Below are 24,756 nucleotides of genomic sequence, written 5' to 3' on the forward strand. Positions count from 1 at the left end.
TTTTTTCGGATTTGTCTTATTTCTGGACCTTGCTAGAGCTAAATGCTACAATCATTCATGGTGACTTATAATTTGTGTTCATGTCATAGTCTTTTAATGATTTGGTGGACTTTTTTTTATTTTCAACCATGAAAGAGGTCCAGAGATACTCCAAATCTGGGAAAAAAAATGAATTTTACTTACTTATATAAAAAAAAAATTGAAAAAAAAAAATATTGGTCAGGCCTTCATTTGAGGAGCGGGCGGTGGAGGACAAACAAACAACTTTTTTTTTTTGGCCTTAGTATAGGCTGAGTATATGTAGCTGTAAATCTCTCTTTTCTACACGAGCACCATTGGGAAATTTAACCCGATTTTTAAGTTTTTTTTCACTGACAATTCACCTTCAAGGCTTCAATAAACCCCCCTTGGAAAAATGCAGTGCCCCCGGGGCGTTTATTACAAACAATACGGTAAATAAGGTTTTCGCAAAAAAAAAAAATTGGTTGGGAATTTTTTGAAGTACAAAAATGTACATGTAAATCGAACCATGATTCCAACACTGAAATTCTTGTATTTGGAGGGAAATTGTGTATTTTTTGTACCGGTATATAAAAACATGCTATAAATTGTTGGAAATTTTAGCTTGCTTCCCAGGAAATTGACATTTGATTTTTCGAGCCCTGTCTGCCAATTTGCATTGATCAGTGTCCGTTTTAAGGAAAAAAATCTGGTCATCCGCCAAAATTTTTGGTCATCCGTATATTATCCCCCAAAGTCGGGATTTCTCAAAATTTTAAGTATCAAAAAGTAAATGTAAATTCCGAATTGAAACTTGCTTCGCCATTTTTTTTTTGAAACAACGTTTTTGCTGTCAAACTGTCACGACCTCAAAGGCACAGTTCCAAACAAGCATAATTGCGTGGAAGCGATGTTCAGTGTAGTGTATCATTTACAGATTCCTTCTAACAGGCCAAAGGTCAACGAAAACATAACACAATCACAAAGACACAGTACGAGTACGGAGTAAAAGAAATCTGCACAGTGCACACTAATTATAATCGAGCCCAAACTAGGTATGTGGGGATGCGGCGGTGTGAAAACGATGGATGTTATCATGTTCCATACACGACCGTGCGTAAGCTTAATGATTTTAAATTGACTTTATCGAACAATTACTATTTCAATTAGTTGGCGATTTTAGCTTTAAAATCATGGAAAACTGATTGGGAAAACTGAGATATAATTACGTTTTAAATTAATTTTGATGAGGAATCGTAGGACATCGTTTCAGACACTGTAATGGTGAAAAATATGTGGGCGTCCGCGGATAACCGGCAGTGAATTTCTGGTAATCCGACGGCAATTTTGGCCGTCAGGACGCCCGGATTACCACTTAAAACGAACACTGGCATTGATTGTTGATTGACCTAGAAGTAAACTAAAATAGGCGTCGTTAAAGGGGTACTACCTACACCCCTTGATAAATTGGTGACTATTTGTGCATTTTTCTCAAAAATAGACAAAAAAATGATAACACAAAAAGTTATGTATAGCGGGCAAGGAATCCAGAATTACTTGCACTACAGTGACTCAAGACAAGCGGTAAGTTATTTATGATAAGAAAAGAGATACCGCTAGAATGTACCTCATTTCTAAAACATACGGTACGGTAGGCCTAATGAACCACTTGTCTTGAATCACTGAAATTTCAGTGAAGTAAGTGGGCGGTGGTGGGTGGCAGAGCCCACCACTTAGCAAACTTAGCATAGCAAACTGACTAGATTGTATAGCAAACTGCTATGTGATACCGGCTATTGCGCACGCTGTTTGGCAATGGAGCCTACCACTCAAGAGTCAGAAATTGCACAATTTTGTTGAATTAGTCAAGAATTTGATAAATTTTAACAACAAATTGCAAAATATTGCCCAGCACTTAAAAATATCCTAGCTACATAACTTTTGTTACCAGCGAGTACCGTAGTTATTTTTTAAGAAAACTGCACAATTATTCCCAAAATTTATCAGTGGGTGTAGTACCACCTTTAGTGCTAGCTGGTTTACCGATTGGTCTCTAATATATGGCCGATAGTGATTTATGGCTGTGACAATAAATCGGCATATATGCAGAAAGTAACACAATAGAAGCCACAGTAATTATAATGTACCATATTCATTCCAATAAGCGCCCAGGGCGCTTAACAAAGTCATTATGGGTGGGCGCTTATTTTTTACATGGTTTACCCGATTAACAGGCGTTTATTAGAGACAAATTTACATACCGTACATTATAAAAGGGTCCTGAGACGTTCCAGTAGCTTTTCTGATGCAGAAAATATATTGTATGTTTACACAGGACTTCTAATCCCCCAGCTATTTCACTGTATCGACGTCTATCCGTCACTTCAACATTAATGGTACCCTTTAGCAAATTGATTGAAAATACCCTGGGTGGGCGCTTATTGGGGCATGGGCGCTTATTGGAATGAATACGGTACAACTTTATTGAAAAAAAACCTTGGCATTTTTATTTTATTTTTTAAAAGTATTTCTCTGGTTCCAACCTTAACAAGTAATTTAGGGTCTATAACTTAAAAAAAAAATCTCTAGCTATACATGTATATTTTTTTTTTGGGGGGGGGGGTACTTTGACCCGTGAATTTTGACCGGGGTAGGCCAAGAACGGACGGGAACTCGGGTACCCGGGAATTGGTGAGAGCCTTATAACTGCATTGACAGTGTTCTATTTCATTCGTAAGTGGTGCAAAATTTTCCATTAGAATCCAAATATTCTGATGATGCATAGCTACACATACATGAATATATGTGGTACCGGTACATATAAATTATGTATGTACACTTATTTTTAATTCTGATTTGTGATATATGATTTTTAATTATAGAATGTGAACACGGAATTGAAATTAAATCACGGAATATCACGGAATTTAGTATTTAAAATCATGCACGCAAAATCACAGAATTTGGTGTTTTAAATCACGGAAAACTTGCCACTTTACTCTAAGGTGTGACTATTCTTGTGTCAGTACAGTATGTATTTGCTGAGAAAGGATTCTTGTCTTTACTGAGTGTACTTCCAATTTCATGAGTCATAATTCAGAGCCCTATTTTAATAGACGAGGAGTTTTTTGTGTCAATTTAAAGGTACTATCTGTAATTCTCAAAATCTGAACTGAAAATTGAAAATCAAGATTTTTTTCATTTTTGTAAGAAATATAATTGGGCCAAGTTACTCTGCAAAAGCGATAATACATGTAAGGTTATAATTTATTTGGAATTTGAGGGGTCTGTCGATATGGACACTTGCAGCAACACATCCAGAACTAACTTCACATCTTCACAGCGCAAGATGCGTTCACATTGTTGCAATTTGTAGGACGTACATCCTAGCTGAACTTTGTTGGAGGAAAATCAGGAAATTGCTAGTAGTAGCGGTAGGTGCAGCCAGGAGTAGTGGCAGTGTGAGCGATGGTCCACATATTTGCGGTAGGAGTAAGGGAAAATATTTGTGGACTTTTTAGCGCTGTTACTTTACTACTTAGAGTAAGTTTACGCCAGGTGTAACTCGAAATGTGAACACGACTGAGCTGCCGTTTCTTTCTTTCAGTTGATTTTTCATATTATAAAAAAAACCTTGGAATCAGAATTCTAGTGACGTTCACAATTTGCTACAAAATCTATCAGTCTACAAATTTCAAATATTTTCACTTTCTCAAGGATCATCATGATGCTGCCTAGTTTTATCATAACAACATACCATCATACATTGTAGATTGGCAAAAAAATGCACTGAGCAAGTTTGGCAACCCTGTGTACAGGCTCAAAGCTGTACCAGACTTTTCTTTAGTTTTATACTTGAATACTACATGTATGGAATACTGAATAGGGATTTATGTGACGGAAGACTGGGGAATTGCAGTTTGGATTATTAGGCAGGCAACACTGTTTGCTTATCCTGTTGCTAAAAATAGCCTGCTGCAAAGCCTGTCATGCTAGCCATGCCAGTGTGCAGTGGGACCTGTGTGTCATTCTATGCATGCAGAGGTCTTCAATAATGAATGTTTGGTGAACCAGCTGTACGTAATTTTGCACAGGCAAGCTGACTTTTAAATTGAACTGCATTGTTTGTACCCCAACTTTAGTGAAATAATTCATGATCATCATCATGGCGTACATTTCTGAAATGCTGGTTTACCGGTACATGTAGTATAGTTTTTGCAAAAATGACACTGAAGTTGGACCCAATTTGCAAAATATGATGTTATTACATGGCCAGCTGAACATGAAGACGAAGTATTTGGTCATGTGTAACCTGAAACAAAACTGTCCTTAAAATCCACAAGTTATCACTGGCAGATTCTCTAGCGATGGGCCTGGGTCAAAGATAGCTAAAAAGATCATTTACTTTGAAAAATTGTGTGAATGTGGACTCCCTTGGCTTTGCAGGGGTTATGATTAGAATACTAAACTAGAGCTACTGTGGCTCACGAGCCACGAATGTCAGGCGATGACTTCTGATTGACCTCATTTGACCTTTGACCTCGGGTAAACGTGAGTTGACTACTCATGCTATCTCAAATCAAGGATAATTTGCATCACATTTAAGCCTAATCGGGCCTATTTTAACATTTGACATCATTTGACCTTTCCTGTCCTGTAACCTTGGATGACCTTTACGGCTTTATACTCCCCAAGTGTCAGGGATCATTTCCGCAAGTTGTTACAGCCTGATCGGAGCAATATTTAATTTGACCTGACCTTTGACCTCAGATGACCTTTATGGTTTCATACTCCCTAAGTGTGGGGGATCATTTTACAGGGGATCAGTTACAGCCCAATCGGAGCAACTTTAAATTTGACCTGACCTTTGACCTTGCATGACCTTTTTAGTTTTATACTCATGAAGTGTCAGAAATTGTTTTCCCTGAGTTACAGCCCAATCGGGGCAACTTTAAATTTGACCTGACCTTTGACCTCAGTTGACCTTTGCGGTTTTATACTCCTCAAGTGTCAGGGATCATTTCCCCGAGTTACAGCCCAATCGAAGCAACTTAAAATTTGACCTGACCTTTGACCTCACACGACCTTTGCGGTTTTATACTCCCCAATTGTCAGGGATCATTTTCCCGAAGTTACAGCCCTATCAGAGCAACTTTAAATTTGACCTGACCTTTAACCTCGCATGACCTTTGTGGTTTCATACTCCCCAATTGTCAGGGATCATTTTCCCGAAGTTACAGCCCTATCAGAGCAACTTTAAATTTGACCTGACCTTTAACCTCACATGACCTTTGCGGTTTCATACTCCCCAATTGTCAGGGATCATTTTTTCCAAGTTACAGCCCGATCGGAGCAACTTTAAATTTGACCTGACCTTTGACCTCGCATGACCTTTGTGGTTTCATACTCCCCAATTGTCAGGGATCATTTTCCCGAAGTTACAGCACTATCGAAGCAACTTTAAATTTGACCTGACCTTTGACCTCACATGACCTTTGCGGTTACAAACTCCCCAAGTGTCAGGGATCATTTCCCCAGAGTTACTGCCCCATCGGAGCAGCTGTAACATTTGACCTTGGATGACCATAGCTGATGTTTCATGATCCCCTTATGATTATTATATATAAGTTTTAGCCCAATCGGACAAATTTCAAAATTTGCCCCCCCCCCACCATTATTGCTATATAGCATTTACCATATAGCCTTTAGTGTGTATGTATTGATTTTCATAAATGCATCATGGGAAGGAATATAATTTGACCACCATCCCCACCGCACAAGCAACTATATAGCATTTATCACATACCTTTAGTGTGTATTTTCATAAATGCATCATGGGATAGCATCATTTCACAACCTTTAGTGTGTATTTTCATAAATGCATCATTGGATAGCATAATTTCCAAACCTAACAACTCTTACCTCTTATTATCAAAATAGCAGCACAATATTTACTGTTAATTTTCCTGGAAACTTAAAACCACACCAGTAGACATGCCCAAGCATGCAACGAAACTATATGCTTATATCTTGTTATCAAATAGCTGTTTCCCTGCACAAGGTTGCTGCCTCTAATGATAGCTGCTTCATTACATTACATGAACTTTGACCCCAATCTGTGGTACAACTTATTTGAAGCTTGGGCCAGCGGTTCTTGCTGACCATGTTTGGTGGTCATAGCATGTCATTTACAGGAGCAGTAGCATTTTTAAGATTTTCACAAAATGACCCCTAATAACCCTTACATGACCTTTGACCCCTATCTGTGTAGAAGTTATATTAAGCTTGGGTCAGTGCTTCTTGTGGCCAAGTTTGGTCAACATTGGTCCAAGCGTCTGGCACTAGTAGCAATTTTTGGTTCTACTAAAGAAGAAAGAAAGAAGAAGATTTAGGAGCTTCACAGTATATCAGGCGGATAAATCCGCCTGACATAAATATAGAAAATAATGGAATGTCGCTAGCTAAACATGAATGAGTAGTATAGTCATACATAAATTATAGGCCAAGAGCTATAAACAGCTCTTTGTATGTATGTGACTAAGAATTATGGCGGCGGTGATACATGTATGTTGGTGCACATTGCAATTATGCATGGACATAAATAAAATATAATTATAATATTGTAGATTTTGGCCAAGATTTTGGATAAATTATGTGCATAATCATACAATATTTTGTTCAATTTTGTGCTGGTCGGAACTTCGGCAGGATGGAAGCTTATTTTGATTGAGTACTGGTTGGCCAAGTCTACTATATTGTACATGTAGTAGCGGTTACTGCCAACTGGCGGAGTGACAACCCTGAATAGTCTTCACCTTGTGATGGTACCAGTTGGTTTCCTGATGTGGTTAAATGTTTGTTTGTTTTATTTTGAATTATGTAAAAGGTCGCATGTCATAAGGTGGGCATGCAAAAAGGGTGGCGGGGGAACATTTTTCCGCGTGCTGCCCGGGATAAATTATTGTAGCATCACAACCCCTAGACTGAAATCATTGTGCAAGGTCTCATTTTAAAGCTTAAAGTATGGGCTAAATAAATTGCTACAAAGTAAACCAATACCATGTCAGTAACAAAAGTTACAGCACAATAGGTTTGAAGAGAAAGGGGTGGCGGAGCAGGTGGATGCGGAGCAGGTGGATGCGGCGGTGGAGAAGATGTTCAATTTTTGATGCTTAACTCATGATTTTTGTTTGTTTAAAGCATATCTTTGACTTAAACTCACTAATTAAACCACCTACAGTTCATTTGTAAATTATATATTGTCAATTAAACAGAAATATGGATTATTTTACATGTCCTAGTACTTTTTAATAAAAATGATTTTTTTTTCGGTGGATGCGGCGGTGGAGAAGATGTTCAATTTTTTATGCTTAACTCATGATTTTTGGCTCTTAGCGGAGCTAGTGAGCCTTAGTCATTGTAGTCAGTGAGGACTGTATTTTTGCTACAAATTTTGGCCACTTGCGTTCTTGCTTTTTATGCTAAGGTTTCTTTTGTTAATGATATTTGGCTTTGAAATTACATTCCAAGGTTTGCTTAGTTATTTAGCAATCGATTGCACTCCTTTAGAAGTGAATTTGGGGTGGGGAAAGTACTTATTTTGAAGTGAGAAAAGTCAAAAGTCGTCATGAGAAACAAGTCATTTCTATCGCTTTTGCTTGGTTCCCTGTATGCGCTAGAGATTATTTTGGTCTGAGTAATTTAAGTTGTGAGATCATGGCGGGAATTGACGGATTGCACTATTTTCTTTGGGAAAGTGACCTTTTATCATGAATTTTTGCGGTGATCTCACATGGATAGAAACGTGATTGGATGATTCCTTTGTCCAGATTGTTTATTGAGTTCTCGAGAGTTTTGTTACCATGGGACAACACTTCAAAATATTTAGAGACCAGCGGCGTAGTAATTTAATTAAATGAGCGCTAAATAACCAGGGTTGCCAAAAAAATTCAGCCGAATCGCAGGTCAAATAATCGAAAAGTCGCCTAATTTTTTCTTTACCCTTTGTATTCTATGGGGCAGGAAATTGTCCCGTGGAAAATCTTCAAAAGTCGCCTAATTGGGTTACCAAATCGCGGGTTTGACAACCCTGAAAACAACGTCTCGACAGCGAAGGTCACATCTGGCTATTCATTATCATTGTTTGTCTGGCACGCTTTCTACAGCGTGGGTTGGGAATTCTGAAAATCTGTAAAAATTACAATTTTGCGGAATATAGGGTGGGTTTCTAAAAAGCGTGTGAGCAATATATAATTATAAAGCGAGGGGTAACGCTACCAATTGAAAAAAAAATATAATAAAGTAATTTGATGATCTGTTGAAAAACATTCATATTTTCTTCATAAATCTGGAAAGAAAATGTCAAAAATTAATTTGCTGATGTTTTCAATTCATACGACGTCACCTGTAGTAGAATCGACGCTACCGTGAGTTTTATGAATGAATATAATTTTCAGTCTCTACATCAGCCGCTTTGGCCCGCTTCGCTCACACTAGAAGTGGAGCGATCCAACCACAGCGGCCGTGTAGAGAGTATAGACTGACGTATTCATGTATTCAGGATCTCACAGGTATCTCAGCCTTTTGCCCATTTGCCCATGTGTTACTTTATGATAAACAATCTAAAGTCGTATCTTTTCGATGCAGTTGCAGTGATGCAGTTTTGCCAACATTTAATATGTCGCAAATGTTTCAGATGAATAAGAAAATCATGAGTGTTTGATAGATGAGGATAAATTCTGCATCAATTCGGATTCTGAAATGGATTGATGGCGCAGATAATGATAAAATGGACCGAAGTGACTGTATGAAACGCCGATGTTCAGTCTTCCGAATTTGATAAAGTAATGCTGTAAACAATCTAAAGTCGTATCTTTTCGAAAGATGATTGCAGTTTTGCCAATATTATGTCGCAAATGTTTCAGATGAATAAGAAAATCATGAGTGTTTGATAGATGAGGATAAAATTCTGCATCAATTTGGATTCTGAAATGGATTGATGGCGCAGATAGTGATAAAATGGACCCGGAAGTGACTGTATAAAAGCGGCGATAGCGCCGATGTTCAGTCTTCGAATTTGATAAAGTAATGCTGTAAGCTTTGGTCACAAACACTGCATAAGGGTGCCGGTGGGGGTTCAATTTTTTGATAAAAGGGTGTCTGTCTAAAAAGTGTGGGGAAATATAAATGGAGGGGTTTGACCCCTGACAAACGTTCGAAATTTGTAGCTGCTACAACTGATCATCACTATTTAATTCACTACTGTCTGTTCAATTAGCTTAGATTCTTGTATTTTTAAGATATTTGAAAAAATAAATAATTGTGGTCAAAGTCATCAAAGAAAAGTGTTAGCACACCCTTAGACCCAACGTGATTTATACTTTTCAAATTCAAGTTCAATTTGAAACCCCATTTCTTTTCAATTTTGCCTCATTTTAGGCAGTTACCTGGGTCCACCCAAAGGGTTCGCGACCTTTTCACAAATCGAGTGGGACGGGCCATTCTGAACTTAGGAGGGCAAAGACCCTATCGAATTAAAAGAAAATTCTGTCCACATGCGGGGAATTTGCATGATAATACAATCAAAGTTAAAAATCAGGTGATAGGTATGAATGGTTGTGGAATCGACCTGTCCCTCTGACAATTAGGTCTGTCTTTTCAATTGTTATACCGTTCTTGTTATTGGATCGTGTGTATAGCTGATAGACAGTGCACGACCGGAGGGTACTGATCCGAACCCAGGCTACTTCGTGTACATTACAATGCATACAGCCAGAGGATGTTTAAAGACATTCCCACAACCCAGAGGATGATTTAAGGAAGCCCCATCATGCACTGTAAAAGTGTTATCACTAGAGTTTCAACTGCCACTTTACTTTTCAAATCCCATTGAACTCTGTGCAAAAGACGTTGTTTTAGAATTGCCCGTGTGTCATTATTAGTTGGTCGATTTCAGATCTAAAGTGATGTATGCATGAAGGATAATCCACACCTTCCGTAGATAACATAAAATGTGAAATCGACCAACCTTTAGAAGGTGTTTTTATTGTAAATATATCTGTCCAAATTCAAATTTAACCATGCACGTGTGTATGCAGTGGGCGGGCAGTGGTGTCATGTTCACTCACACAGCTGTGCTAACCGCAAGACTTGCTGGGAAGTGCTTAAATCATCCTCTGCCCACAACCCAATGGTGTTTCTGACCTTGTATGTCTGGCTTTTGTACACATGTGGTATAGTTGATCATGCCTTGCATTGGAACTGTGTGCAAATATCTGGCGTTTTCATCCTATTATTTAACATTCATAACATCGAGACTTAGGAATAAAATTAATGCAGTGGGACAATATGAATGTTTCCTGTAAGAAAATCAAATATCAGTCCTAAGTCTCAACTATTAGCTCGTTGGCTGCAGTTTTAAAATTACCATTTTGTGTGTGTGGCAATGGGGACTTTGCCTTTAAAATTAGGTTATATTGATCAAATTTCCCAATCATAGTGCATTGTAGGAATGCCTTTAAGCCTCCTCTGGCATACAGCCCATAGTATTGCCCTCTATAACAATACGCGTACTGTACCGAATAAAGCGTAGTATCAACACGTCCGTCAACAGTTTTATAATAGGCCTATAGGCCCACACCCTCTCAGACCTATCCACACAATAAATAAATAAATAAATAAATAAATAAACAAACAAACAAACAAACAAACAAACAAACAAACAAACAAACAAACAAACAAACAAACAAATAAATAAATAAATAAATAAATAAATAAATAAATAAATAAATAAACAAACAAACAAACAAACAAACAAACAAACAAACAAACAAACAAACATACAAATAAATAAATAATTCCAAAGTAAGAGGGCTATAATTTTCTTCGGAAGGGGGGGGGAGGTCCCAAATTTGTCAAAAGTCGGCGTCAATAAAATTGCGATTCCCCCTATTTCGGCAAAAACAATTTTATGACCCCTCCACCACCGATACACTTATAAAATTGTATTGAAATCAGTCTTTTTGAACAAAATAAACCCCACTATCTGTGGTCACCTTGTGACTCCCTGCATTTTGGTCATCAAACATTTTTATGACCCCCCCCCCTATTTTACCCCAAAAGTTTATGACCCCCCGTATATTTGGAACCCCCTGCTAAAGAAATTGATAGCCCCTAATGTTTCAACAGTACGTGTGGTTTTAACACGAATTACTGGCAAATATTACTATTTTGCCTGACAATACTTCTTGATACGGATGGACAAATAAATACTATCTCAAGCGCATCTAATTATTATAACTGGACATTCGCTGGTTCGTCCCCCATTGCACTAAATGGATTGATTCAAAAAGTTTATGGTACCCGACGTCCTACAGCTTTTTATAAAAATATCATGGAAAAGACCAAAATTGAAAAGAAATGGGGTTTCAAATTGAATTTTGGAATTTGAAAAGTATAAATCACGTTGGGTCTAGGGATGTGCTAACACTTTTCTTTGATGACTTTGACCACAATTTTGTATTTTTTCAAATATCTTAAAAATACAAGAATCTAAGCTAATTGAACAGACAGTAGAATCTGTTTGTTTGTCTGTGTCTGCCTCTTCTCTCAGAGACTAGTGTAGTAGTAGCTCGTTCACGTAGTGATTCCGTTGTCCCACTGGCCTACAAAACTTAGATTGCATGGCGATCGGAGTGTTATCGTCAGAGCACTAGCATAGTAGGGGAAGCATGTTCCTCAAACTTGGTGGGTGGATGCATCTTTAGTACAACAAGTCACACATACAATATTTTCTCAATTCGAATTTTATCCTTTCTGGGTATGACTGATTTTGTTACCGTAAAATTTGTGTCAATTCCCGATATCACATAATAGTACCGTACACTATAAATGCACCACATTTTGTAGGCTCCAATTGCTGATTACATAAATGAGAACAACTGGTAACCAGCGGCACTGTGCAGTACCGGTCTGTTATTCAATTGCGTTGTGTGTGGGTTATGTGTATTTTATGTGTAAAATGCCTATGCGGCGCGGTGATCCACCCAAAAACAAAATCATCGTATAGATCCCTGGTACTTGAGGTGCATCTTGACCCCAGCATAAGTTTGTATTGGTTAGTGGGTCAAGGTCACCTGAGGTCATCCAGGGGTCATCTGAGGTCAAATTTGCAAAAACTGTTGTAGGGGCATGAAACCGTGGGTACAGTCAACATTTGGAGTCAAATTTCGGGAAGGTCATCCGGGGTCACCCAGGGGTCATCTGAGGTCAAATTACTAAAAACTCGTATGGGCATGAAACTTGGTGGGTACAGTCAACATTTAAAGTCAAATTTTGGGAAGATACTAAAAATGGTCGTATGGGCATGAAACTAGGTGGGTACAGTCAACATTTGGAGTCAAATTTTGGGAAGGTCATTTGAGGTCATCCGGGGTCACCTGAGGTCAAATTACTAAAAACTGTCGTATGGACATGAAACTTGGTGGGTACAGTCAACATTTGGAATCAACATTTTGGGAAGGTCATTTTGGGGTCACCCAGGGGTTATCTGAGGTCATATTACTAAAAAACTGTTGTATGAACATGAAACTGGATACAGTCAACATTTGGAGCCAAATTTTGTGGGGTCGCATGTTCCTCGAACTTGGTGGGTGCATCTTGACCCCAGGCAGAACAAGTTTGTATTGGTTAGTGGGTCAAGGTCACCTGAGGTCATCCAGGGTCATCTGAGGTCAAATTAGCAAAAACTGTCATATGGGCATGAAACTTGGTGGGTACAGTCAACATTTGGAGTCAAATTTTTGGAAGGTCATTTCAGGGTCAACCGGTGTCACCCAGGGGTCATCTGAGGTAAAATTGCTAAAAATGTTGTATGGGCATTGGTGGGCACGGCCAACATTTGGAGCCTAATTTTGTAGGGTCGCACAGAACAAGTTTGTATTGGATAGTGGGTCACGGTCACCAGAGGTCATCCAGGGGTCATCTGAAGTCAAATTAGCAAAAACTGTCGTATGGGCATGAAACTTGGTGGGTACAGTCAACATTTGAAGTCAAATTTTTAGAAGGTCATTTCGGGGTCATCTGAGGTCACCATTTAGAGCAAAATTTTTGGGAGGTCATTTCAGGGTCGTCTGAGGTCAATTTAGATGAATTCTAATAGTTGTCAAGGCTTTCTATAGTTGTTGAAAGCTTCAAATACTAAAAAAAGGGGATTTTAAAATTTTGCAGAACAAATTATTCTTGCTGGTTCAGTAGTAATTTGCACAATAATGAATTATTTTCAGATTTTGCAACTAATAGTAAAGCGGCAAAAAATAATAATGCGGAGGAGGAAGATTGACCACCGCATCGAGTTTCAAGGACCGTATTGAATATTTGTGGGGAATTTTTTTCAAACTGAAGGTTTAAAAAAATTGACCGACCTACCAACCTGTTGCGCATTCGACTCCAAGAACAATTGCTTTCCCACAAAAAAAGCGTAGAGCCACAGCGCCATTGGTGCTCTTGTTGTTTGTTTTAAGCATATCTTTGATTTAAACTCACCAATTATACTACATACAGTTCAATTGTCAATTATATATTGTCAATAAAACAGAAATATGGATTATTTTATATGTCTTGAAACCACTTGGGCATGCGGAAGTTAAGCTTTCGCTAATTTGATTTGAAGTTCATGCACCAATCCATGTAGTAACTACATGCAGGTAAATTATGTTTGCTATTAGTTAATTAAAATGAATAATAATTAATTTGCTTCTAATACATATGACTGGCATTCTCAAAATTCTAGAGAATGAGACAATTGGACAAAAGTAGAGCAACCCGACTTTCTGAACATTTTGGTAAGACAAAATTTTGCGAAAATATGCAAGAACCAGGCTCCACATACCAAATAAATTGATTAATTCATTAATTAATTTGAGAATTAACTCACATTTTTCATGTATCTACTTAGTTCACTTTATCTGTTATAAATGTAAGTTTTGGATCATTTAAAACACCGGACTACATTCCATAGTCTAGTCAATTGCCGAGGCATAATTCGCAATTTTTGACAATTTGCGCAAGGAAACATCGTTAAAATTAAAAGTAATTAATATGCATGTAATAAGAGATAGTCATTTGTTTTTTGTTCTAGATTTAAGTATTGGGATTATAAGATTATATCTGCAAAATACTAGAGTGATCCAATGTAGCATTAACATTTGACATCATTTTATGTGCAGAAGGTCCAATTTGAGAAAAACGCATTTAAAAATTCTTATTTACATTGACGTCTGTGTATTAATTAGTCATTAATTAGTTATTTTAAAGAATAAGAAAAGGATTTTCAACCCAAAAATGGTGTCATTAATTAGAGAATGGTAATACCTAAAACATATCAAAAAATAACTTTTTTGACCAATTTTACTCTGTTCTGGAAATTGGACCACCTTATGACATGCGACCAAAAACAGAACTTATTTTTGGCAGGTCTGACTTTTTGTGGCAGACTGGTACATAATGTACACACAATCAAAATACATGTTTGTTTATTTGGATTGCATGACAACAACACAGCAGCAGGTCGCCTGCATTTAAATGTATAACCCAATAATATCTTCAAAGGGCAGTTCATTTGTTCAAATTCATTTGTTGGGCAACAGATATTGTTCTCCTTTTATGGGTTTGTCCACAGATCCTGGTTTGTCTGGCCAGGCACACAGCTTAAGGGCTGGGGTATGAACGTTTGGACAGTATTTATTTTGGGACATCAGAGCACATCAGACATATCGAATTGCATTCTGAATCGAAGAATGTCATTCTGATATCAAATAATTTTGATTTTTTGAAATTGCAATTTAATACACATTTTATGGCAAATCATTAAAATTGATATTTTTGATATTTAACAGTACTTGAAGTAAACTTTATAAATCTGATGATTTATACTTAAAGTGTATGTAGGTGGGATGAAAAGCCGACGATCAATTGAACATTTTGACCTCTCGTATTGAAGATATGGATTTTTTTTCCCAAAACACCCGCTCATTTTAGATCCCTTAATATTGTGTCCAAAGTACTGCCCTTTCAGGGCCTAGATTTCGACAAGAATCACAGAATCGATTCTCGTAAGATTCGGCTGCGAGAATCAACTTCTCAAGTATCATACAGTAGTGCAGTTACTACAGTATGGTGAATTTGGATTTTTGCAAACCCAAAACGAAATCCAGGCCCTGTCTTTTACCTCATTGTGCCTGTAGGATTCAATAGTGTCCAGGACAGGACAGGTTCCGGGGACAGGTTACTACATGTAATTTTGAAAATAATTTAAAGTAGTATTCAACAGTTGTGTAAACAGGTAAAGTAATGGTACCACGCTGTAGTTGTATTTGATTACAACTTTCAAAAATCGCTAAATTGAGCCTGTTTGTGTCAAGTCATCAACGTAAATGATGATAACAAAAAATGATTCAAATGGACAGGCCTAGTTCAAACATTTTCCTTTTTAGCCAGTTTTATGATGAGTCTTACTTCACTGGAAATTAGTCAGTAGAAACTGAGAGCTAGTACCAATCCACACATAGAGATTGAAAGGGTGCACTACACCAAATCCTTCCGCATTTGGTGTAACCCTTCATAGTTCCGGTAAAAAATAGCACCTATGCGAAATATATAGGCGACCCGAAGGAATCAAATTAGAGCAAACTCTTGAAAAAAAAAAAAAAAAAGATAGAATAGGAGCTCAACATTACATATCTGTTCAGAAAATTTTCTGAATCGAATGTGCATGGGTAATAGGCCCTCGGAACAATATCATGGCGGAACTGGTAAGGAGGCGAGCGTGTCGGCTGAAATTCGGGATGGCGCTGTTCAGGAGTTCGTATCTCTCAAGTTTGTCTTAACTTGTCCCGAAAAATTAAATTTAAATAAAAGTTTAATCTTTATTTAAGACATTGGTTTGATCAAAATATTAAAAATGTTGTTACATGGGGTAGAAAAACAAACTTACTTTCTTGTATTTTCCGTGTATTTCAATGGGACGATTATTTAGTGGTGTGTGCCCTTAGAAGACTCATTTTAAATGCTATGGACATTAATAATACCTGAATAAAAAAAAAAAAAAGTTGAGATTTTTGACTGTAACTGATGTCTTTGCAAAGAAAAAAAGTCTGTTTTTCTATTTCCGTCTACAAATCGCGATTTCATTCTTAAACGCATACGAGAAATTAGCGCCAAAACGCAAGTTCCGTCGAATTGACAATTTAAGACCGTGCTTGAAATTGAACTATTTTGGTCCCAATATCATAGAAGTGGTCACTATTGGTTATCTCGGTGCTGAAAAATGAAACATCTTTGGAATTATTTTGATGCAAAATGTAATTATAAGATCAAAACTCAATTATAACCGTTTTGAAAATAATCACTGAACCTTTAATTGGGTCTCAATAGACATTTAAAGTCAAAGCATACAATATTATGGCTTAATGATGTCAAAATAACGGCATTTTTATCTCATGACCAAATGTTCAATTCCCAAGAGAGAAATTTATCAATTAATTCTAATGATGGGGTTTCTTAATTTTAGATCTTGCAAAAATAATACATAACTTGGAAATTTAACATTTTAGAGTGTCAAATTACCGTTCTATCTATTTATAACACCCCCCAACTTAAGGCATATGCCTATTGACACGCCCTTAATCTAAGAGTGGGGGGGGTGAAATGATCACATGTCGCCGGTCATGTTAAATTTGTGATTGTACATATATTTTTTTAATCAAAGTCACTTTCCTGATGTTAATGGGATTATAAATACAGTTTAACATGGTCAAAATGTTGCTCTGGCCCTTGAATGCTGAAAATTGCGAAAAGTATCATATTTTCACTCAGTCCGAGCTTGTTTGGAGCCCTGTTTTATAACTTTGGAGTGACTAGCGATAAAAAGCAATTACACTTTTTAGGATGTTGACCACTGATTCCAAAAATAAAGAATATCAAAAATATGTTTTCTTATAAGGGTGCACTACACCAAATCCTTCCGCATTTGGTGTAACCCTTCATAGTTCGTAAAAAATAGCACCTATGCGAAATATATCGGCGTCCGAGGGAACCAAATTTGAGTGACTCTTGGTTGTTTTGATAAAAAAGATAGAATAGGAGCTCAACATTACATATCTGTTCAGAAAATTTTCTGAATCGAATGTGCATGGGTAATAGGCCCTCGGAACAATATCATGGCCGGAACTGGTAAGGAGGCGAGCGTGTCGGCTGAAATTCGGGATGGCGCTGTTCAGGAGTTCAGTATCTCTCAAGTTTGTCTTAACTTGTCCCGAAAAATTAAATTTAAATAAAAGTTTAATCTTTATTTAAGACATTGGTTTGATCAAAATATTAAAAATGTTGTTACATGGGGTAGAAAAACAAACTTACTTTCTTGTATTTTCCGTGTATTTCAATGGGACGATTATTTAGTGGTGTGTGCCCTGAACTTTGCTGCAAGCATTGGTGTATATGTCAATTGCTATACATGTAGGCTACATGGAGTGTACTGTACATGCAAGCTGTGTAGCCAACAAATACACTGTGTTGAAAGGTCAATCACCTTGCATATTTTTGGCAAGGCATGCTTCAATACTCAGTTGAAAACTTGAACCAAATATTTGTAGATAGTCCATGAAAATTTGTACAATCACACAAATGACAGTGACTGCTCAAGGTTGCTAGTCAAGTACATACATTTAATGTTTAACAAACGTTTCCTACATATTTTTCTGTCTTGCAGTGATCCACCATTGGAAGAGGAAGATTTACCTGATGGTGAATGGCTCTGTCATATGTGTACTGTCTCACCCAAGGTAATTTGATAACATTAGGCCATCCATTTGAAATCCACCCCCCCCTCCCTTGTGAAAGATTTTGCTCAAGTTTTCCACAGAGGGAGTACATTTTGTATGGGTTTCAAATAGACAATTGGGTAATTTCCTTTTGAAATACTCAATCCAGTTGCAGTCTTGCGGAACATAAAACAGACAGCCCTGGGTAACTAAAAAGTAATCATAGAAAACCTGTTTGAAAACATAATACTCTGAGCTGTGGAAGACTTAAAGTTTCTTAAATCTTCCACATCTAGGTTTATAGCAGACGTCAAAAGAAATAGCTTTATTTTATACAGAATAGAAATTTATTAAAATCGTCTTTAAATCCAAGGTATCTTTACCCTGGGCGTTCTCGCTGTTTGTGTGCTAAGCACCTGAGAGGATGGGTGGGGGTGTCAAAATCACACACAAGAAAACAAATTTTATCTTCATTTCCTTCCATCCTTGCTTCCTTCCTTTCTCCCTTCCTTCCTCCTTTCCTACCCTCCACTAAAAAGCGTCTAGTAAGTTTGAGTTAACATTGTCATAATTTCTCCTGACAGGATGATGACACCGCATCCACCTGTTCCTCCAAGAGTCAAGACGAGACGAGGAAAAGTAGGCGAAGCAAACAGAGCAACAATGACAAGACATTGGAGATGAGCAAGCCTACCAAAGCACCCATACTCAGACTTAATGATAGACTGATGAGGGAAGGGAAACAGTGCTTACGCCTTGTGCAGTTACAAGCCTACAAGTAAGTACCATACCACATGTACATCCAACTTTTGATAAGATCAAGATTAAACAGGAAAGTTTCTTTAGAAAACAAGTTCCAAGTGAAGATGCAGGCCATAGAAGTAATTTTTCCTTTGTGGGAACTAGCAAGCCAAACTGAGCAATGGCAAAAACTGTTGAAGGCCTATTCAGTGATTTGCTCATCCGGATGATCGTAAAAATCATCAAAATCCAGATTTTGGTACCTTTGTCATTTTCATACATGTAGATGTGCTAACATAGCCTGCTAGTGGTTCAGCCGAAAGCCGTGTATTTAAGACAAAATAATTTACATGAATATATAATTTATATACTGACAGTATATAAATTAGCTACATTGAATGGGGCTTCAATTTCATCAATACTGCTAGTTTGCTTTGTTTTTTGCCAAATTCGTCATTTCAAAAATGCCAAATGACAATTTGAATGACTTATCCTTCACTTGTAAGCAATTTATAAACAATTTTAATTTTCTACACTTCTGCAGGATCACTGAATAGGCCTTTAATATCAGTAGTATTGTTTTAAGCTTTTCTTTCAACAAAAATAGCCTTTTGATGGTTCGATGCACTAATTTTGTGCATCAATTGTTATGACAATTGCAGTTTAATTTATTGCATTTTACAAGTCATCCGAAATATATTTTGTCCCACTTCTCAAGATTTTTCGGGAACTGCAATCTATGTGTCGTTACTACTTTTCCTTTTGTGTGTTTTAAGTTCATATGTAACTTGTGAATATTACTAGTGCTAAGCTAACCAAATACAAGCAAGGAACCACCAGACTTACTGTCACTGAATTAAAAGTAGCACAGCAAACAATGAATCAAATATATTGTAAACTGAAGTTATTTTTTACACTAAAGAAATTTAATTTCCAGGGAAGCACAAAAAGAACTGGAGGGTCCATCTACATCGACAGCAGTACCAGGGTCCCTAAAGATGCCGGAGCTGCAGCTCATGGAGGTGGACCGTCCGTCACACCGGGTCCCGTCGGAGCGGAGGAGAAGCCACTCAATCCGTTTGAGTTGCTCGTCAAGGCAGCCAAGTTGCAGAATCCGAAGCAGTTTGATATGCCAGATGAATTAATGGTGTTTGCGCCATTGCCAGGTAGGGAGATACCTTCATAACCCTAGTACTGAATGAAAATTGTCCTGGTTGCAGTGCTACATGGTAAATCTGCCAATTTGTTTTGCTGCCCGTGGAGTATACCTCTGCCATTATAAATCGTCAAGAGGCCGAAATCATACAATAAATTATGCATGAGTGTTGCAAAGGTTGCAAATAATTGGAATTGGAGCAAAATTTCAGCGTATACTCAAGATTTCGAATGGTTAGACGTGTTTCATGACTTTCATCTAAGATTTTTGTGACTCGATTGTCAGATAGACACGCCAAAATGTCTTGTTTTTGGCTCTTTTTCAAGAAATTGGTAAAATAGTGAACTTTTTCTTTTATCTCCAGTTAGTGCTAAATGAATGATTAGGATGGAGCTATGTTTCATTTGGTAGTAACTTAATCCAAAAAAATTAGTGCTGTAGTAGTCCAGTTCATTCTACTAATACTCATAACACTGTATTTCCACACGTTTGTGTTTACAGGGTCAACTCGGAAGAAGAGGAAAGAAGAGCTTTCAAAGAATTATCGCAAGCCTCATGAATTGGATAATGGGTTGGTCCCCCTTCCGGCAAAGCTGTGTTTCCAGTGTAGCAAGTAAGTTCTTTGACCCAGAGAGATGTTTTACTGATTATTCCAGTACAAATGTGATGTGACCAAGCATGACAGGTAGCTACCGTATATCCTTAAATTAACGCCCCCGGGCGTGAAATTTTAGAGGGGGGGGGGCACTTATTACAGGTCATTATAAAATGATAATTCTAGGGAAAATTGTTGCGTAAGCTTCAAAATCATGCCGAAATGAAGAACTGTTAACTTAGAATTACTGACTTCCAGGTTTACAATGTCATTTTCGCCAATTATAGCAATGCTATGATCGTGTGGGGACTGGGGTAAGCTTACTTACACAAAATAGCATGGAAAATATTTGTTTCAGGGGGAGTTAGCCTATTTGCCTACTGATGGTTCTGAGAAGAGCTGTTCACTCTAGACGGGCCCTTGTGAACAGTGAACAAGCAGACCTTGCCTATCTGCTGTGCAAAAGTTTTTGGTGGCCCTGAAAAGAGCCATTCATGAAGGCCGCTCCTTGTGGACAAAAATTGGTATTTTGTCCAAAACAGGATAAACAGGCAGGTTACTGGAAAACAAAAAAAATCTCAACCCCCCCCCCCAAAAGAAATCTGAAGATCTTACGCCTAACCTCAAAAGTGTTTTTCTTTTGATCACAGGAGCTGCAGAGTCTCTGCATTGATTCAGTGTGACTACTGCCCATTATTATTCCACAAGGACTGTGTGGACCCACCATTAACTAGTCTACCTACAGGGCGATGGATGTGCCCCAACCATCCAGAAAGATCACTGGTAAGGGATAACTTAAGTTCTCCATGAGTTTGGTAGTGATGTATGTGGGCAATTTCATGGCAACTCATGCTACACTTTGAGGCATTCTTTTACAAACTTTATTATGCTAAAAACAGGGGTTTCAAAGAAAATTCATGGTATAAACATGCACACACATAACACAAGACAACTTAATTTTAAAGAGCATCTTAACCTTTGTAATTTGCTACTGGTAGCACTTGTTCTGAGTATTTTTCATGTTTTTGGTCAGGTCCCTGTAAGCTTGGAATTGCCCATGTGTGGGTTTGTCGGTGTGATTGCGGTTCACTTATGTAAAAGCACTGACGTTACTACATTGTACCAAGCACAAGATGAAGCAAAGTATAGAATATTTGCTGAGGCAAGGAGCTTTCAGAAACACATCAAATCATCAACTCAAATTTGGAAATTGTTCCTGGACTTCTGTTGCAGTCACATTATATTTAATAGCCTGATACGTTTTAATATAAAAGCCATGCTTACTAAGTGGGGGTGGGAACTAAGAGTAAGAAGAATTAAAACAATTATATGTAAGATATCTACCGTACTGTTTGTAATAAATGCCCCGGGGGCGTTGCATTTTTCCAAAAGGGGGGCGTTTATTGGAAGTGAATTGTCAGTGAAGAAAGCTTAAAAATCGTGTTCAATTTCCCGATGGTGCTCCTATTAAAAGGAGGGATTTATGACTATACATGATGGCGGCGCCCATGGAAAATGATATTTTCGTGGGAAATACAACAAAATTACACCTGTAAGTGCATGGAATTAGTGAAATTCTACCATAATTAGGCATTGAAATGGATGGGAGTCATAATAGGTTTTGTCCATTCAATTTAGCGATCGTAACTGACATGACTGATGCAAGTTTTAAGCTTACCTACACGATATGTCATGGAAATGTTCGCATTTTTGTCAATTTTTCACAGAAAAATTGGAGGGGGGCGTTTATTAGAGGGGGAGCGTTTATTACAAACAATACGGTATATACCTATATTTTATACAAATTTTCATATACAATAAAAAGTCTAAATTAGATTTCAATCAAATTCAGTTCAACCTCAAATTCAACTTGATGTGATACTTTAAATCAATTCACCTTTTCAGTGAAAACAGGTAAATCCCATTTAAGCCGTTGCATATTTAACCCTGATGAGTTGTTATTGATGCACACATATTTAATGCGCACTTCATCGATGATCAACATGTGCAGTAAAGATATGCGCATGGATAATGCATCATCAGGGGTGAATATGCAAAGGCTTATGGGATTTACCGAAAATATGAATTCAAGGCAGTGAATGTTTGTTTACCCTATCAGTGAATTGAAATTGACTTCAGGTGAATTTGAAGTTGACTTAAAATGTTTATTCAGTGATCATGCATGAAAAGAGACAAATATATTTTGGACTTGCCTGTTCCTATGGACATGGAATTCACTGTTTCCCTTGAAAATGGTAAAACTGTAACAAGTTTAGGTGTAAATTTCACCTTAAGCACATGGATAGTCTTACAATTAGGGTCTGGTTTTCTCTTAGGCTACCCAATTCACCTACATAAGTAGGACTGCAACTGGTCTGTTTGATGCTCACTGCCATAGTATCTGTTTTAAAAAAAAATTCAAATGCTGGCTTTAAATGAGAAAAAGATGTAAATTTTGCAACCCGGTAAAAATGGAATTGGACAAAATGGAAGTTCCTAAGCATTATTTGATAGCAACTTTGGAAGTGGAAATCAAATAGCGACTATACCCATTTGACTAAAATCAATAGGAAATTGTCAACAACGAAATGTGTCTAGTGTAATCGGTACTACAGCGGGTAACGGTAAAGACCTAACTTCTGAAGTTGTGGTTTTAAAAGTGAGTAATATCTTATGATATAATTCTTTTTTTTTTCATGACAGGCAAAGTTCGAAGCCGGATTGCATACAGAGAAGTGCCAGATATTCAATGATTTTCATGGGCGTATGGATCAAGATTCAATCAAAGTTGGGTTCTTAAAGAAGCTGCGCAGCACTGGGCCACCGAGGAGAGACTATGTGCCTCCTGAGAAAAGGAAAGCATTGGCGGTAAGGTTGATTATAATAGGATGATAGGGGGCTAGGCCTGGAAAACATATCTTACCCTTCCCAGAATCCTTTGCTACATGATACATCACCTCATTTCATCAACTGACACTCCCATTACTTTATACAGGTTCCCTGTTTTCATTTTGAGAATGGACTGGCAAAACATGGGTCGATAGTCAAGAAATAAACTTATTTTGCAAGATCTGGATGTGCTCTGTTTATTGCGATACACTTTGTCACTATGCCATGTTGCACTAGATAGCAAGTCAGTACAGAAAATTGAAATGGGAGAAATGCATTATGGGAAAAGACAAAAGTGAATCTCTATACGATACTGAAAAATATTTTTTTTAATGAACGTATGGGCATAAAAAATAAATACGGACAATGCGTAGCGCTATACGCTATGCGCTAAATTGGAGTTCACATAGCAATGCGCGCGGGTGTCTGAGACATTCTTTTTTTCTTGGCCTTATATCATTTTTTATAGGGCTTTACAAATGAGACAATTCAAAATTCAGTTGTAACTTCTTGAAACAATTGATGATGCAGCAAAAAGAACGTTTTGGACAAATGGTCCCAAGATCTGTTTTTTCAACAGCATATTCACGGCAGACACCAGAAACTATGGGGTCAAACTCTTACTGGTGTTCTATGGGGGATTTAATGTCTTAATTAAGACAATAGAGAGATTGTCATTTCCAAACATACATATCAAACGCCCCTGCAATCTATTCAAAATCACTCTCCTGTGACAGGATTTTGAATAGATTGCACAGACGTTCGATACATACGTGTGGAAATCGCAATCAAAACTCAAAATTTACTTTGGTCTTCAAATACAACAAATTTGGCTTAGGTGTAAGTTGGACATGAGTAAACAATACAAATATGCCCAAAAATAAGGTCCAAAACTGTAGCTCTTTGTTTCAATAGGTTGTAAATTATGGCTTGTAAGATAATGATTTATACCGATTTGTCTACCAGGTACCCAATGCCATCAAGAGCCAGTATCGCCTGCCCCCGCCAAAGTTACCGCATCCTCACGAGAAGCCGTGTAGCCTTAATGCTCTGCCACAAGGTCTCCTGTCTACTCAACCAGAATGCACACCGGAGGAGCAAGAAGAGGTAAGTGTTTTTGAACCACCGCTAAAAATGTTGGTAAGGTTGTGGCGCAACAACAATAGAGCATTGACTTCACTACCAGGCTTGAAGCAAATCAATGTATAGCCCAACATTTGATGCAACTTTATAATCTGGTTCGCCATTCCTGTTACACTCCGTCTAATTATTGTGAGAATGGTGCTTACAGGATAAAACTCAGCTTGTGGATTGTGAAACTTGCTGTAAATCCTGCCCAATTTTTTTTTTGCATATGAACGTGCATGTTTCAGATAGTGCCATGTCATATGAGATGGCCGAGCGGTTATGCGTTGCACTGTTGGTGGGAGATCATGAGTTCGAGCCCTAGGTTTGCCTTAGGTGAAAATTATCGTCCCTCCCAAAATGTTCCTATAGGTCGGGAATCCTTCAGTTATGTTCAATTACATCACAGAATTTAATTGTGGAATTTCTTCTCA

General features: G+C 37.6%; 1 protein-coding gene across 1 annotated transcript in view; it reads left to right on the forward strand.

The window, feature by feature from the left end:
* The window catches only part of LOC140146796 (PHD finger protein 12-like), a 37,896-nt gene that overhangs the window by 5,382 nt on the left and 7,758 nt on the right, over window positions 1–24,756 (forward strand). The window contains 8 exon segments of the mRNA XM_072168678.1: window positions 17,765–17,837; window positions 18,401–18,594; window positions 19,480–19,599; window positions 19,602–19,723; window positions 20,215–20,326; window positions 20,959–21,091; window positions 23,012–23,176; window positions 24,164–24,304. Coding sequence (XP_072024779.1) covers window positions 17,765–17,837; window positions 18,401–18,594; window positions 19,480–19,599; window positions 19,602–19,723; window positions 20,215–20,326; window positions 20,959–21,091; window positions 23,012–23,176; window positions 24,164–24,304 — 1,060 coding nt within the window.

Source organism: Amphiura filiformis, chromosome 2, assembly GCF_039555335.1.
Source record: "Amphiura filiformis chromosome 2, Afil_fr2py, whole genome shotgun sequence".
NCBI classification, from domain to species: Eukaryota; Metazoa; Echinodermata; class Ophiuroidea; order Amphilepidida; family Amphiuridae; genus Amphiura; species Amphiura filiformis.